At 46.7% G+C, this 17086-nt stretch overlaps 1 protein-coding gene across 7 annotated transcripts in view; it reads right to left on the minus strand.

The window, feature by feature from the left end:
- Positions 1–17086, minus strand: part of TBC1D32 (TBC1 domain family member 32) — an 851129-nt gene that overhangs the window by 50795 nt on the left and 783248 nt on the right. For 5 of the 7 annotated variants that reach the window (XM_063917235.1, XM_063917238.1, XM_063917237.1 and 2 more), the window contains one exon: positions 8900–9088. In XM_063917235.1, the coding sequence (XP_063773305.1) occupies positions 8900–9088 (189 nt within the window). Of the gene's footprint in view, positions 1–7720; positions 7947–8899; positions 9089–17086 lie in introns of those variants that run through there. The other 2 variants (XM_063917239.1, XR_010176059.1) reach the window with 2 other exon arrangements.

Genomic DNA, 17086 nt, shown 5'->3' on the forward strand with positions numbered 1-17086 from the left:
GTTGTTGTGCAGTAGGGATGCATGTTGTTGTGCAGTATGGATGCATGTTGTTGTGCAGTAGGGATGCATGTTGTTGTGCAGTAGGGATGCATGTTGTTGTGCAGTAGGGATGCATGTTGTTGTGCAGTAGGGATGCATGGTGTTGTGCAGTAGGGATGCATGTTGTTGTGCAGTAGGGGGCCATGTTGTTGTGCAGTAGGGGGCCATGTTGTTGTGCAGTAGGGGGCCATGTTGTTGTGCAGTAGGGAGCCATGTTGTGGTGCAGTAGGGAGCCACGCTGTGGTGCAGTAGGGAGCCACGCTGTGGTGCAGTAGGGAGCCACGCTGTGGTGCAGTAGGGAGCCATGCTGTGGTGCAGTAGGGAGCCATGCTGTGTTGCAGTAGAGAGCCATGCTGTTGTGCAGTAAGAAGGCATGCTGTTGTGCAGTAGGGAGGCATGTTGATGTGCAGTAGGGAGGCATGTTGATGTGCAGTAGGGAGGCATGTTGCTGAGCAGTAGGGGGGCATGTTATTGTGCAGTAGGGGTCCATGTTGTTGTGCAGTAGGGAGCTGTAGCCTCTTGAGGTGGCAAGCTGAACTGTGTGAAATTTGTGTCAGATTTTCACGTTGCACCTATTAGTTTAGGCAATGTAAAGCGGTTAAACCCAGTATATTTGGGAGGTGAGGAACGAAAAAATAACAAATCTGCAAAGCAATCAAAATTTTTTAAATGTTAGCATCACATCATGTGCCTACGTTCTGAATCTACCCCCCACAGGATTTGTGGTGTATAAAGCTATCAAATTCAAAGAGGTGTATCTCTCATATACAAAACGAGTTTTATGGTAAGAACTTACCTTTGTTAAAACTTTTTCTGCGAGGTACACTGGGCTCCACAAGGAATGGACAATGGGGTGTAGAGTAGGATCTTGATCCGAGGCACCAACAGGCTCAAAGCTTTGACTGTTCCCAGAATGCATAGCGCTGCCTCCTATATCACCCCGACTCCCTGCACAGGATCTCAGTTTTTAGTTAACCAGTCCAATGCAGTAGCAGGAAAAGAGAAGACAACGGTTAGTAGCCACAACACCGCATTCTCGCGACAGGAGACGTGTCAGCGGCTAATGCCATACCAACCCAAAGAAGCTAAGTGCGTCAGGGTGGGCGCCTTGTGGAGCCCAGGGTACCTCGCAGAAAGAGTTTTAACAAAGGTAAGTTCTTACCATAAAACTCGTTTTCTGCTGTGGGGTACACTGGGCTCCACAAGGAATGGACAATGGGGATGTCCTAAAGCAGTTCCTTATGGGACCATACGCACTGTAGCGGGCACAAGAACCCGGCGTCCAAAGGAAGCATCCTGGGAAGCGGCAGTATCGAAGGCATAGAACCTTATGAATGTGTTCACAGAGGACCATGTAGCCGCCTTGCACAATTGTTCAAGGGTCGCACCACGTTGGGCCGCCCAAGAAGGTCCAACAGACCGAGTAAAATGGGCCTTAATGTGGTCAGGAGCAGAGAGACCAGCCTTCACATAAGCATGTGCAATCACCATTCTAATCCATCTGGCCAGAGTTTGCTTGTGAGCAGGCCAGCCACGTTTGTGAAACCCAAACACAACAAAAAGAGAATCCGATTTCCTAATAGGAGCAGTTCTCTTCACATAGATACGGAGAGCCCGTACCACATCCAAATTCCGCTCTTTGGGAGACAGATCAGGAGAAACAAGTGCCGGAACTACAATCTCCTGATTAAAGAAAAAAGAGAGCAGTTCCAGATGCGCTGTCACAGCTGTCAGCAAGGGATTGTCAGTCCCAATAGAATTTTTACAACGAAAAGCACTTAAGCCGGCGCTGGCTGTTTCTCCAATAGTAAATAAAAAAGCTGTGGATGATTGTAAAAGCACACTTGAATTTATTTACTGAACATCAAATAAAATAAATAATAAAATTCACATATATACATAAGGTTTAAGGGCATATATGGAGCTGTAAAGCATTTGAATGTGCTGCTAATGAGTGTCCACTATGGATCCCGGACTAGAACACGGGACAAAGTTCCCTGGGAAAGAGAAATGAAATACAGCTGGTGTTACCCGTGAGGACGGAGGCTTCCAGAGGCTTTAGAAAACAGCAAGCAAGCTGTATCACTTGTATTCAAGCTGGGTCCCTCCAGTCGGTGCTGTAATGTGAATGTCCCACAGGGAAAAATTCCAAGGCAGGTGTTCCAAAACTGATTGTTATAAGTCCATATCTGGATCCGTAATGATGTGGAGCACTGATAGTGGTGGTGGCAGCTTTCACACTCTCCTGATTAAGGTGGAACGAAGAAACCACCTTAGGTAGATAGCCGGGACGAGTCCTAAGAACCGCCCGGTCACGGTGAAATATCAGATATGGGAAACTACAGGACAAGGCACCCAAATTCGACACTCTTCTAGCTGAAGCTATAGCCAGCAGAAACACCACCTTAAGGGAAAGCCACTTAAGGTCAGCTGAACCAAGAGGTTCAAATGGAGACTCTTGTAATGCCTCCAAAACCACCGACAAGTCCCAAGGAGCCACAGGCAGGACATAGGGAGGTTGGATACGCAACACGCCCTGAGTAAAGGTATGCACATCAGGTAAGGTCGCAATTTTTCTCTGAAACCACACCGACATGGCAGATATTTGAACCTTGAGGGAGGCCAGACGCAGGCCTAAGTCCAGGCCCTGCTGAAGAAAAGCCAACAACTTGGCTATACTAAACTTGGAAGCGTCATAATCGTTAGATGCGCACCAAACAAAGTAAGAATGCCAGACCCTATAGTAAATCAGAGCCGAAGCCGGTTTCCGGGCCCGCAACATAGTTTGAATGACCGCCTCAGAAAACCCTTTAGCCCTTAAGACGGAAGCTTCAAGAGCCATGCCGTCAAAGACCGCCGGGCTAGGTCCTGGTAGACACAGGGGCCCTGAACGAGGAGGTCTGGGCATTGTGGAAGTAGAATTGGACGCTCTGACGATAGGCCTTGCAGGTCTGAGAACCAGTGCCGTCTGGGCCACGCTGGAGCTATGAGAAGCAGAATTCCTCTTTCTTGCTTGAACTTCCGAATTACCCTGGGCAGGAGTGACACTGGAGGGAACACGTACGGCAGCCGAAACCCCCATGGTACCGCCAGCGCATCCACGAATGATCCCTTGTCCTTGCTCCAAAGACCGGTACCTTGTGATTGTGTCGAGATGCCATCAGATCTACGTCTGGAAGGCCCCACCTTTCCACTAGGAGTTGAAACACTTCTGGATGGAGGCCCCACTCGCTGGCATGCACGTTCTGACGACTGAGAAAGTCCGCTTCCCAATTCAGGACTCCCGGAATGAATACTGCCGATATGGCCGGTAGATGACGTTCTGCCCACTGTAGAATCCGTGAGATTTCCTTCATTGCAAGGCGGCTTCTAGTGCCGCCTTGATGATTTATGTAAGCCACTGTGGTGGCATTGTCCGACTGTACTTGAACAGGACGGTTCTGAATTAAATGCTGGGCTAGGTTCAAGCCATTGAAGACTGCCCGCAACTCCAGAATATTGATCGAGAGGAGGGACTCCTCCTTGGTCCACCGCCCCTGAAGGGAGTGTTGCTCCAGCACTGCGCCCCAACCTCTTAGACTGGCATCTGTCGTCAACAGGACCCAGTCGGATATCCTGAACGGACGGCCCCTGCACAGTTGTTGGTCCCGGAGGCACCAGAGCAGCGACAGACGGACCTCCAGAGTCAATGAGATCATTTGAAACCTGATCCGGTGAGGCAGGCCGTCCCATTTGGCTAGAATCAGCCTCTGGAGAGGGCGAGAATGAAATTGAGCGTACTCCACCATGTCGAATGCTGACACCATGAGGCCCAGCACCTGCATCGCCGAATATATCGACACTTGCGGACGAGATAGGAAGCAACGAATCCTGTCCTGAAGTTTCAGGACTTTCTCCTGAGACAGGAACAACCGTTGGTTGTGGGTGTCCAATAGTGCTCACAGATGCACCATGCTCTGAGCAGGGATCAGGGATGACTTCTTCCAGTTGATGAGCCACCCGTGGGCTTGCAGAAACCGGACCGTCACATCTAGATGACGCAGGAGAAGTTCTGGGGAATTTGCCAGGATTAACAAGTCGTCCAAATATGGCAGTATCCTGACCCCTTGACGGCGGAGTACCACCGTCATCACTGCCATGACTTTTGTAAAGACTCGCGGAGCCGTTGTTAAACCAAAAGGTAACACCCGAAACTAGTAGTGGCAGTTGCCAATCGCAAATCTCAGTTATTGCTGATGAGACACTGCTATAGGAACACGCAGGTAAGCATCCTGTATATCCAGGGACACCATGAAGTCCCCAGGTTCCAAGGCCAGAACTATAGAGCGAAGGGTTTCCATCCAGAACTTGGAAACCTTCACAAACCTGTTCAATGCCTTGAGGTTGAGAATGGGCCGGGAGGACCCATTCGGTTTCGGGACTAGAAACATTGGAGAATAGTACCCCCGGCCCTTCTGCGCAAGAGGCACCTGTACTACGACTCCTGTATCCAGGAGGGCCTGTACCACCGAATGTAGAGTGTTTGCATTTGTCTTGTCCAACGGGACATCTGTCTGGCAAAATCGATGAGGGGGTCGGTTTTTGAAGGCTATGGCGTAACCTCGAGTGACGACTTCCCGTACCCAGGCATCTGAAGTGGTCTTCAACCATTCCTGGGTATACCCTAGAAGCCGGCCCCCCACTCTAGGATCCCCTAGAGGGAGGCCTGCCCCGTCATGCGGCAGGCTTATCTGTCTTGGAAGCTGGCTGATGGGCCGCCCAGGCTCTTTTGGGCTTAGGCTTACCAGGTCTGGAAGAGCGGGCCTGCTTGTTGTACGCCTGACCTTTTGCTTTACCTGAAGGACGAAAGGGGCGAAAGGAAGTACCTTTAGCCTTCGACACAGAAGGAGCAGTACTTGGCAGACAGGCAGTTTTGGCAGTAGCCAAGTCAGCCACAATCTTATTTAAATCCTCCCCAAACAGAATATCTCCCTTAAAAGGGAGTACCTCCAGAGTTTTTCTAGAGTCCAGATCCACAGACCAGGATCTCAGCCACAATATCCGGCGAGCCAGGACTGATGTAGTAGAGGCCTTGGCTGCCAGGATACCGGCATCAGAAGCCGCCTCTTTAATATAACGAGAAGCTGTGACAATATAAGACAAGCATTGTCTAGCATGGTCAGGAGATTTCAGCATCTAACTCCAAGGCCCATGCTTCAATGGTCTCTGCAGCCCAAGTAGCTGCAATAGTGGGCCTTTGTGCAGCACCCGTGAGGGTGTAAATCGCTTTCAGACAACCCTCCACACGTTTATCCGTAGGCTCTTTTAGAGACATGATGGTGGTGACTGGTAGAGCTGAGGAAACCACAATCCTAGCCACATGTGAGTCCACTGGAGGAGGCGTTTCCCAATTCTTAGACAGCTCCGGTGTGAGGGGATAGCGAGCCAGCATCTTCTTTTGAGGCACAAACTTCGTACCCGGGTTTTCCCAAGGTTCCTGACGTATATCAATTAGGTGGTCAGAGTGAGGTAAAACTTGTTTAATCACCTTCTGACGCTTGAACCTATCTGGTTTCTTAGGAGGAACGGATGGCTCGGGATCATCCATAATCTGTAAAAATTAACTTAATAGCCTCCAAGAGATCAGGAACATCCACATGTGAACCACCCTCCCCATCAGCCGTATCTGAGTCAGAACCTGTGGGGTCAGTGTAAGTGCCGTCTTCATCCGACGAGGTGTCAGTGACAGCAGTGGATTGTGAGGAGACAAGCGCTCGCTTAGAGGACCCCTTGGACATAGGCGAGCGACGGTCAGACTTTTTAGTAGTCAGGGACTGGTTCAACTTCTTTATTTGAGCAGATAAATCATCCGCCCACGGCGGGTTTGCTGCAGGGACCACAAACGGTTGTACCGGCATTAGGGGTCCCATAGGGGGTGTTAGTTTATGAACTAGCGTATGCAGAAGCGTGGAAAAAGCGGCCCACGGCGGGTCATTATTTGCCCCCGTTGCCACCGTCCCACTGGGGGGCAAGAAGCCCCCAGAACCAGAGCCCAAAGCTGTTATATAATCCTCATAGGTATCTGCGGCTTCAGCAACTCCGGCAGTGTGTTCAGCCCCAGAACCGTTACCCTCAGAAGCAGACATGATATAACTTGCAGTATCAGGTAACACAGTACAATTTGTAAGCAGCACGATACCTCTAGCCCAAACCCCTGCACAGTATAGTCAGCACCAGCAGAGATAAAGGAGAGATATGGTGACTAAATCACAGAGAAAAATACGTAAAACAGTATATCTTTGTGAAAATCCTATATTAGATAACACCTGACGCACCAAGCCCCCTTAGGTTATAGAATATAGGGATAGCAAGTTGAGTGAAAGACACGAAATGGACACCACTCAGCTATCAAATGCACAAACAAATAGTCACAGTTTGTACAATGCAGAGGTTATTACTGACAATAATACTGCACTGGACTAGCTTACACAGCTATATAACAATAGATATAACACTACACAGTAAGAACTGGATGTATATCACAGGGTAATTGTACTAGGAAACCCTGACTAAATGCACTTAACTAACACTGACTAAAAAAGGCAGGTAGAATACTTAAGTGTCTTGTAAAGTCACAGCACTGACAACCAGGCGGCTTTACATTGGAGGATTTGCCCAAGCAGTCCCAGGAACAGTGAGCTGAGGGATAATGGCGCTGCAGACACTGCCAGGGAGTGAGGGAGAGACAGATATGCAGCTCCAGGGCGGGAACATTTGCAGAAATTGGCGCCCTGGGGTTGGGGGAGGGGCTTCAGGTCCAAGCTCTATCCCCCTGCTGGCAAAACCACCGGGTACTGCGGGCTCTAATAAAATGGTTTATAGAGAAAACCATGCCCTGGTGATCTAGTGAAATCGCCTGTACTGCCACAGTGTCCACCGCCAGCGCACGCAGCCTGCCTCCCACTGACCGCGCCGGGACCCACTTACCACTTCCCACAGCGCGGCCACGCGATCCCGGAGAGCCCCCGTCGTGTGTGCCTGACAAGAAGAAAACCGGAGCCTCCAGCTGTAGTTACCCGGGCTCGGGAGTATACAGCGCCGCTGGGGAGAGCCGGAGCTGCAGCTGTGAATGTCCACTGACATGTAACACTGCTGCTGCCCTTGAAGTCTTTACTTTTTTCCTTAGAAAAAAGCTCTTCCTAGGGCTGCCTGGAGCAGCCCCTCTGTTAAGTGCCTGCTACTGCAGCACGAACTACAAAACTGAGATCCTGTGCAGGGAGGCGGGGTGATATAGGAGGCGGCGCTATGCATTCTGGGAACAGTCAAAGCTTTGAGCCTGTTGGTGCCTCGGATCAAGATCCTACTCTACACCCCATTGTCCATTCCTTGTGGAGCCCAGTGTACCCAGCAGCAGAAAGTAGGAATATAATTAATTGCTCTAAAGGTCCCTCTGATTAGGACACTTGTGAATTTAATTATACATATTGCTTATTTCATTTACCATAGATGGGTATTTGCATTTTGTTCGATACATACTGTACATACATGTGTGCACAAAGTACCAATTATGTCCTTAGATTTCCACTGTCAGTCAACTAATACACATCAAATTGTTTACCATGACATGCATGTAGTACTAACCTGTACCAGATAAACATACACATTTAATGATAATAATAATAATTTTATTTCTTTAGCGCTCTTTCTCCAATAAGCTCATGGCGTTTAACAGATACAGTATAATGAACATTTACATGAATCCTGACCAGGGGTGTAGTGGGTGCTGCACTGTAGGTTACTGCCTGCCTGTCTGCATTGGATGAATCCCCTCCAATGGCTTGTGCTAATGGCAATTCATTTTTCCTTCTCTATGTATTTAGGTTTGTCAATGCATCTGTTACTTGGTGCATGGTTCTAGCATTTGAGATCTGAGAAATAATAAGCAAAGATAAAGCAGCAATTGAGAGCACACTGCTCTAAAACAAATAACAAAGGGTCACTAGCAATAAAACAAAGAGAGACACCTATGAAATATAAGACCCCACTAATGGTCATCATCCAAACTCTAATGTTCTCTCCAGGCCATGTAGCAGACACAGAACATTAGATATTTTTTATTTCTCTATTCCTACACCTTCAGGAGTAATTTGTTTACCACAAGATAGTACCCATGTCTATCTTATATCCATGGTACGGCATAGCTCAAACTGATTACTGTAATTAGGTATTAAGCCACTGACCATTAAACTGCAGCAAACTACAGTATCACTTTTAGCTGGCAGGAGAGAAACCCAGAACCTGGGAATTTTTTTTTTTTTCAAATTCTTTTTTTATTTCAATTGAAGCATATCAAAGAATCACATCAAAGTACAATGATAAACATGTTCGATAAAGTTCGTCACATGAACACTGATCTGTTATATATTCGAGACAGATTAACAAAGTAGTCTATTGTTAGGACCAGAGTACATATATATGTCACAGCGAAGTTTCCTTCAAGTATTGACAAGTATTAAAAATAAATGAGATAGAATGAGTCCGGATCCATGCCCACCCCCGCACCTACACCCACCTCCCCCTATGGCAAAGTGTTACAGTCCCTTTTGGGCTTAGCCGGCCACAAACGAGATCGGGGGGTCTTGTTCAGAACCTGGGAATTTTACAAAAACTGTATACCATCTAAAAGCCTGTGACCGAATGCAATAGTGTTTAACCTTTGGCTCAGGAAATAATGGATGCAGCCTTAAATGTTACTATAGGGAGCGTTGGAAGTGAAAATAAAACAAAATAAATGGTGAATTCCTTTCATTTCTACAAAGCAATGGAAAAATAATACAATGTCTCATGTTTCCTTACTTCACATGTTCTGGGACAGACTTACTTTCAAGAAGACTTGTAGATCCTGGGCTTGTGTGTGTTGCAGGATGTCCTGCTGCAGGTGTTTGAATATTGCTATACACAGATACACCTGGTAATCCGCCCCCAGAATGATACATACAGCAATGTAATGACAAATGTCCCACCAGTCCAGGTAATTCCAGAAACACTGACTTAGCCAATGCTGACAAATCTGAAACACATAATACAGTAACCAATCAATTCAAAAGTTGTTTATTTTTATCCTTAAGTAAATAGGATTTTAATACCTACCGGTAAATCCTTTTCTCTTAGTCCGTAGAGGATGCTGGGGTCACTTGAAGAACCATGGGGTATAGACGGGATCCGCAGGAGACATGGGCATTTTAAGACTTTCAAAGGGGTGTGAACTGGCTCCTCCCTCTATGCCCTCCCACAGACTCCAGTTATAGGAACTGTTCCCAGGGAGAGGGACATTTCAAGGAAAGGGATTTATTGTTAAACTAAGGTGAGATACATACCAGCTCACACCTCAAGCACGCCGTGCAACATGGCATTAACACAACGCAAGTCAACGGCATGAACAACATCAGCAACAAACTGACTATAAACGTAACACAACATGTGTGTAACCATAACAAATAACTGCAGATACAGTACGCACTGGGACGGGCGCCCAGCATCCTCTACGGACTAAGACAAAAGGATTTACCGGTAGGTATTAAAATCCTATTTTCTCATACGTCCTAGAGGATGCTGGGGTCACTTCAAGAACCATGGGGTTTATACCAAAGCTCTAGAACGGGCGGGAGAGTGCGGATGACTCTGCAGCACCGATTGACCAAACATGAGGCCCTCATCAGCCAGGGTATCAAACTTGTAGAACTTCGCAAAGGCGTTTGAACCCGACCAAGTAGCCGCTCGGCAAAGTTGTAATGCCGAGACTCCCCGGGCAGCCGCCCAGGACGAGCCCACCTTTCTGGTAGAATGGGCCTTCACCGATTTCGGTAATGGCAATCCAGCCATAGAATGAGCCTGCTGAATCGTATGACAGATCCAGCGCGCAATAGTCTGCTTGGAAGCAGGAGCCCCAATTTTGTTGTGAGCATACAGGACAAACAGAGCCTCCGTTTTCCTAAACTGAGCCGTTCTGGCCACAAAATTTTTCAAAGCTCTGACTACGTCGAGAAACTTCGATTCCAGCAAGGCATCAGTAGCCACTGGCACCACAATAGGTTGGTTCAAGTGGAACGACGAAACCACTTTCGGCAGAAACTGCTGACGAGTCCTCAACTCTGCTCTATCTTCATGGAAGATCAAATAAGGACTCTTGTGAGACAAGGCCGCCAATTCAGACACCCGCCTTGCGGATGCCAAGGCCAACAGCATGACCACTTTCCAAGTAAGGAATTTCAACTCTACCTTCTGTAAAGGTTCAAACCAATGAGATTGAAGGAATTGCAACACCACGTTAAGATCCCATGGTGCCACAGGGGGCACAAAGGGAGGTTGGATGTGCAATATGCCTTTCACAAAGGTCTGAACTTCTGGAAGGGAGGTCAATTGTTTTTGGAAGAAAACCGATAAAGCTGAAATTTGAACTTTAATTGAGCCCAACTTTAGGCCCGCATCCACACCGGCTTGTAGAAAATGGAGAAAACGTCCTAACTGAAATTCTTCCGTAGGAGCCTTCATGGATTCACACCAAGACACGAATTTTCTCCAAATACGGTGGTAATGTTTAGACATTACTCCTTTCCTGGCCTGAATAAGAGTGGGGATGACTTTCTTGGGAATACCCTTTTGGCTAGGATCCGGCGTTCAACCTCCAAGCCGTCAAACGAAGTCGCGGTAAGTCTTGGAACATGCACGGCCCCTGCTGTAACAGATCCTCCCTCAGAGGAAGAGGCCAGGGATCTCCTATGAGTAATTCCTGAAGATCTGGATACCAAGCCCTTCTTGGCCATAAAATCCCCCTCCTCCAGACTGGAGATCACTGCCCTGAGAGATTCCATCTTGAATTTGAATTTTTTTAGGTAGAAATTGAGGGATTTGAGGTTCAGGATTGGTCTGACTGAGCAGTCTGGCTTCGGGACCACGAACAGGCTCGAATAAAAGCCTTCTCACTGTTGTGACGGGGGAACCCTGACAATGACTTGATTGTGACACAACTTTTTGCCCTGTCTTGAAGAGAAGCTGGTAAGGCCGATTTGAAAACTCGGTGAGGGGGAACGTCTTGAAACTCCAGTTTGTACCCCATGGACACTATTTCTAAAACCCATGGGTCCAGGGCCAAACGAGCCCATAACTGACTGAAGAGCCTGAGACGTGCCCCCAACGGTGCGGACTCCCGCAGAGGAGCCCCAGCGTCATGCGGTGGAATTGGCAGAAGCCAGGGAGGACTTCTGCTCCTGGGAACTGGCCACTGCCGGTGATCGTTTACCTTTTCCCTTTCCTCTGGTAGCAAGGAAGGAAGACCCTCGGCCCTTTCTGTATTTATTGGGCCAAAAGGACTGCATCTGATAGTGGTATGCTTTCCTTTGTGGTGCAGGCACATAAGGTAAAAATGATGACTTACCCCGCGGTAGCCGTAGATACCAAATCAGCGAGGCCGTCACCAAACAATACACCACCTTTATACGGTAGAGACTCCATAGCTTTCTTAGAGTCCGCATCAGCATTCCATTGATGAATCCACAATGCTCTCCTAGCAGAGACTGCCATGGCATTGGCCCGTGATCCCAAGAGGCCAATATCTCTCGCAGCTTCCTTTAGGTAGACTGCAGCGTCCCTGATATGACCTAGTGTCAAAAGAATGCTATCCCTATCCACGGTATCCATTTCAGATGACAAGTTATCTGCCCATTTTTCGATAGCACTACTCACCCACGAAGATGCAATGGCTGGTCTGAGCAGCGTACCCGTGGTGACATAAATGGATTTCAATATATTTTCCTGTCTACGATCCGCAGGATCCTTTAGGGCTGCCGTGTCAGGGGACGGAAGAGCCACCTTTTTGGACAGCCGTGACAGAGTTTTGTCCACAACGGGGGGTGACTCCCATTTTTCCCTATCCCCAGAGGGAAACGGATACGCCCCTACAATCCTTTTAGGAATCTGAAACTTTTTGTCAGGATTTTCCCAAACCTTTTCACAAAGCGTGTTCAGTTCATGAGAGGGAGGAAATGTTACCTCAGGTTTCTTCCCTTTATACATACAGACCCTAGTATCAGGAACAGTAGGGTTCTCAGTGATATGTAATACATCTTTTATAGCCACAATCATGTACTGAATGCTCTTTGCCAGTTTTGGATCTAATCTGGCATCACTATAGTGTCGGTATCCGTGTCTGCCAGCTGGGCAAATGAACGTTTTTGTGACCCGAGGGGTCTGGACTTGAAACAGCACATACTCTACGGATTTCTTCCAAGCCTGGTTCTGAGACTCAGATTTATCCAATCTTTTATTTATCAGAGCCACATTAGCATTCAAAGCACTCAAAACATTCACCCAATCCGGTGTCGGCGGTGCCGACAGGGTCACTCCCACAGCCGTTTGTGTCCCTTACATAGTCTCCTCCTGGGAAGAGCACTCCGCCTCAGACATGCCGACACACGTGCACCCACCACACGCAGAAACACTGGGCCTATAGGGGACAGACCCACAGTAAAGCCTGTCAGAGAGACACAGAGGGAGTTATTGCCAGCTCACACCCCAGCGCCCAATCCCGGTCTGAAAACACCACAGAAAATGTCCCAGGCCTGCAGCGCTTTTATAAGTTACTTATAATGCACCAATATAACTGTGCCCCCCTCCCATTTTGCACCCTGTTACTTGTACAGCAGCGTGAGGAAGGACCAGTGTCTCTGCAGCCTTGTGTAGAGAAAATGGCGCCGGGCTGTGTGCTGTGAGGGCTAAGCCCCGCCCCCGTAATGGCGCGCTTCAGACCCGCTCTTTTTAAAAAAAATTATACTGGCGGGGGTCTGGACAGTGCCCTGGCACTTAGTCCGCTCTTGCCAGGTAGTTATTGAGGCTAAAATGCTGCCCATGGCACACCCCCCCCCCCCCCCGTGCCATGCACCCTGTAGTGTCGCTGTGTGTGGGAGCAAGGCATGCTGCGTGCGATCGCTGTGCGGTACCTCAAAGCCGTCACTGAAGTCTTCTGATCTTCTTCTACTCACCTGTCTTCTGACTTCTGGCTCTGCAAGGGGAGAGGACGGAGGGCTCTGGGAACGAGCATCTAGGCGTACCTAGTGATCAGACCCTCAGGAGCTAATGGTGTCCTGTAGCCAAAGAAGCAGAGCCTTTAAACTCACAGAAGTAGGTCTGACTTCTTTCCCCTAAGTCCCACTAAGCAGGGAGACTGTTGCCAGCAGTTCTCCCTGAACATAAAAAACCTAACAAAGTCTTTTCAGAGAAACTCAGTAGAGCTCCTCAGAGTGCATCCAGTCTGCCTGGGCACAGATTCTAAACTGGAGTCTGGGGGAGGGGCATAGAGGGAGGAGCCAGTTCACACCCCTTTGAAAGTCTTAAAGTGCCCATGTCTCCTGCGGATCCAGTCTATACCCCATGGTTCTTGAAGTGACCCCAGCATCCTCTAGGACGCATGAGAAAGTTCGCTAAACTTGGCCTCACAAACTTTGATTGCCTCTACCCTCCTGAACATCAGTCCTACCCTGTATCAGTAAGGTGGGCAGAGAGTAGGGAACAGCAGGAGTGAGGTGTCTTTGAAGAGATAAAGTGATCCCCAGCATTTAATCTCATATACTAATCACTTAGTTATTGCGAAGGCAGAAATGTGACTCCGCAGGACTACCTGCCTCTTGCGCAAACGCTGTACAGTTTTGCAAAAACTAGAATACTTGTGTTAGGAATTCCATCCTGGCAGAAATATAGCAACTTACATATACATTTAAATAAATATATTTAAAAAAAATCATCCAATCTGGTAATATGTCCTCTTTATGTATAAGGAGCAGGGCAGCCATCAGGGGAGGACTGTGGGGACTGGTGTCCTGGGCCCTTACAGAGAGGGGGGCCAACCCCTGGCTCCTACCACCAATACCTGTAGAGCTGCACCAGACTATAAAACAACAGTAGGCTGATGCGCAAGGAGGACTTCTTAAAACAAGTCTTTGCTGTGCATCTGCTCTCTGTGACCTGTTCCTGTAGGTCCGAAATGCTAAACCTATATGTAACATTACAATGTATGACATCACATAGGGGTAGAGCGGTGCCGCAGAATGGTTTTTTTTTTTTCTTGGGGGTGGGGGGGGCTTTCTATTTTGTCAGTCCTGGGCCCCACAATTTCTGATGGCAGCCCTAATAAGGAGTATGTATAGTAAACATACATAAGACCAGCAACAACAGTCACATATGGGAAAAATGTTATCTATTAGCACAAATAATATGTATTAAAAGAAAGCAAAATGTTAAACAAAATTTGTATTTCAACACCTCTATGTTAAGTCATACTACATATTCCAATTAATATTTTGATATTACAGATTAGTTTTAAAAATCTGGTAGCAACAGTTCTATCATTTTCAATACTCTTCTCGTGTGCAAAACATGGGTCCAACATAAGGCCTAATTCAGACCTGAATGCAGCAGCAAATTTGCTAGCAGATGGGTAAAAACCATGGCCCTCATTCCGAGTTGTTCGCTCGCAAGCTGCTTTTAGCAGCTTTGCACGCGCTAAGCCGCCGCCTACTGGGAGTGAATCTTAGCTTATCAAAATTGCGAATGAAAGATTAGCAAAATTGCGAATAGACACTTCTTAGCAGTTTCTGAGTAGCTCCACACTTACTCGGCATCTGCGATCAGTTCAGTGCTTGTCGTTCCTGGTTTGACGTCACAAACACACCCAGCGTTCGCCCAGACACTCCACCGTTTCTCCAGCCACTCCCGCGTTTTTCCCAGAAACGGTAGCGTTTTTTCGCACACACCCATAAAACGTCCAGTTTCCGCCCAGAAACACCCACTTCCTGTCAATCACATTACGATCACCAGAACGAAGAAAAAACCTCGTAATGCCGTGAGTAAAATACCTAACTACATAGCAAATTTACTTGGCGCAGTCGCACTGCGGGCATTGCGCATGCGCATTAGAGACTAATCGCTCTGTTGCGAGAAAAAAATACAGAGCGAACAACTCGGAATGACCCCCCATGTGCACTGCGGGAGGTTTTTTTTTTGGTGATTTAACATGTGCAAAGAGAGTTAGATTTGGGTGGGTTATATTGTTTGTGTGCATGGTGAAAACTGGTTGCTTTATGTTTGCACTGCAGTTTAGACTTCAGTTTGAACACAACACACCCAAATCTAACTCTCTCTGCACATGTTACATCTGCCCAACCTGCAGTGCACATGGGGGGTAATTCCAAGTTGATCGCAGCAGGATTTTTGATAGCAATTGGGCAAAACCATGTGCACTGCAGGGGAGGCAGATATAACATGTGCAGAAAGAGTTAGATTTGGGTGGGTTATTTTATTTCTGTGCAGGGTAAATACTGGCTGCTTTATTTTTACACTGCAATTTAGATTGCAGATTGAACTCACCACACCCAAATCTAACTCTCTTTGCACATGTTATATCTGCCTCCCCTGCAGTGCACATGGTTTTGCCCAATTGCTAACAAAAATCCTGCTGCGATCAACTTGGAATTACCCCCATGGTTTTCCCAACTGCTAACAAATTTGCTGCTGCAATCAGGTCTGAATTAGGCCCATACATCAGTTTCCAGTGTGATGACATTTTTGACGTTTGACTTTTCAAATAAGAAGGATTTAATGGAACAATATTATCATTATTATACAACTGGTTATTCCTTTTCAACATTCAGGGGTCAACTGACTTCTCTTGGAGGTGTACTGTTTAATCTTTCACCAATCTTGTTAAAAACGGCTTCAGATATCTGCTAAGTATTCAGGGATCATCTGTCTGTAAGTTAAGGTTTAGATGGCTTTGTTTGGGACTCATTGTGCCAGAAGTTTAACGGGCAGGGTAAACCTTAAGAAATATCTTACCTCAAGGGAATATTAGAAACCAAACATTACCCAGTAACTGAAGGACGATAACATGGTTATACATTTTACCAGAAAAGGATAGGTGTTGAAGGTGCAAGTAACAATTATATACACACTCTTACAAACTGGAGAAAAAAACAATAGTATAAATACTATACACAGCCTATCCCTAACCCACAGCCTATGCCTATCCCTATCCCTCCCCCTGCTGACTAAACCTAACCTCCCCCTCCCCCAAACGCTGGTATTTAAACATCCAGGGTTATGACCATCGGGACCCTGACTGAATCCTACAACAGGCGGTATAACCTGCTTACCAGATAAATGTTTTAAAGTCCACAAAAAGTATGCCAGCTCTGGGTGCATGAAGTCCTGAGTCAGAACGCTCTCCAGCTGACTTTTTAATCTGGTAAACCCAGATTCCGACTCCACTTACGCCAAAGCATTTTGATGCTCCATTGCGTCTTTTGTCAGGGCTGTACATTTACATATATGATTTTTGTTAACTTGAAAGGTTTCCTCATACAGTACATCTATCCCTTTTGTATCATATGGTGCTAGATTCCTAGTGCGACACAGACGCGTCGCCAGAGGTAGCAATTCCTATGTTTGCTTTTCCTAAGTTTTGTGTAATAATTTGTTAATAGTGTAATAAGTACTTAGGGTTAGTACTTTTGTCGTGAAGGAATTGTTATAAAAGTAATAGACTAAGAAAAAGTATATATTTGATATATTAATATTGTATTTGCTTTCAAAGGTTTATTGATTTTCATATGTAAACCTCATGAGCTCTTTTACTTTTCTTGTCCCTTTTGCATTAAGATGGAAGCAGCCTTCTCCTAGGCAGGACTGCAACTTACTCAGCGCAGGTGGATTTTTAGCTTATTATTTTGTGTTAAAAGGCACCAAATATAGTAACACAGTAACAGTTTCTGAGGTTGAAAAAAGAGAATTTGTCCATCAAGTTCAACCTGTTAGTGATCTCCAATACTGTAATATTTTAAAACTAATATTAACTGTGGTGAATGTTTAGCCGTTACGTCCATTCGTCTTTTATTTATTTATTTATTTATTTTTTATATTAGTGCATGATTTACCCCCCATAACCCTGTATCCTTATACATTAGGAATTTATCTAGCCCAGTCTTAAAAGTAACGATTGAGTCCCCCATGCAATCATGTG

This window comes from Pseudophryne corroboree, chromosome 4 (assembly GCF_028390025.1).
Source record: "Pseudophryne corroboree isolate aPseCor3 chromosome 4, aPseCor3.hap2, whole genome shotgun sequence".
In the NCBI taxonomy this organism is placed as follows: domain Eukaryota; kingdom Metazoa; phylum Chordata; class Amphibia; order Anura; family Myobatrachidae; genus Pseudophryne; species Pseudophryne corroboree.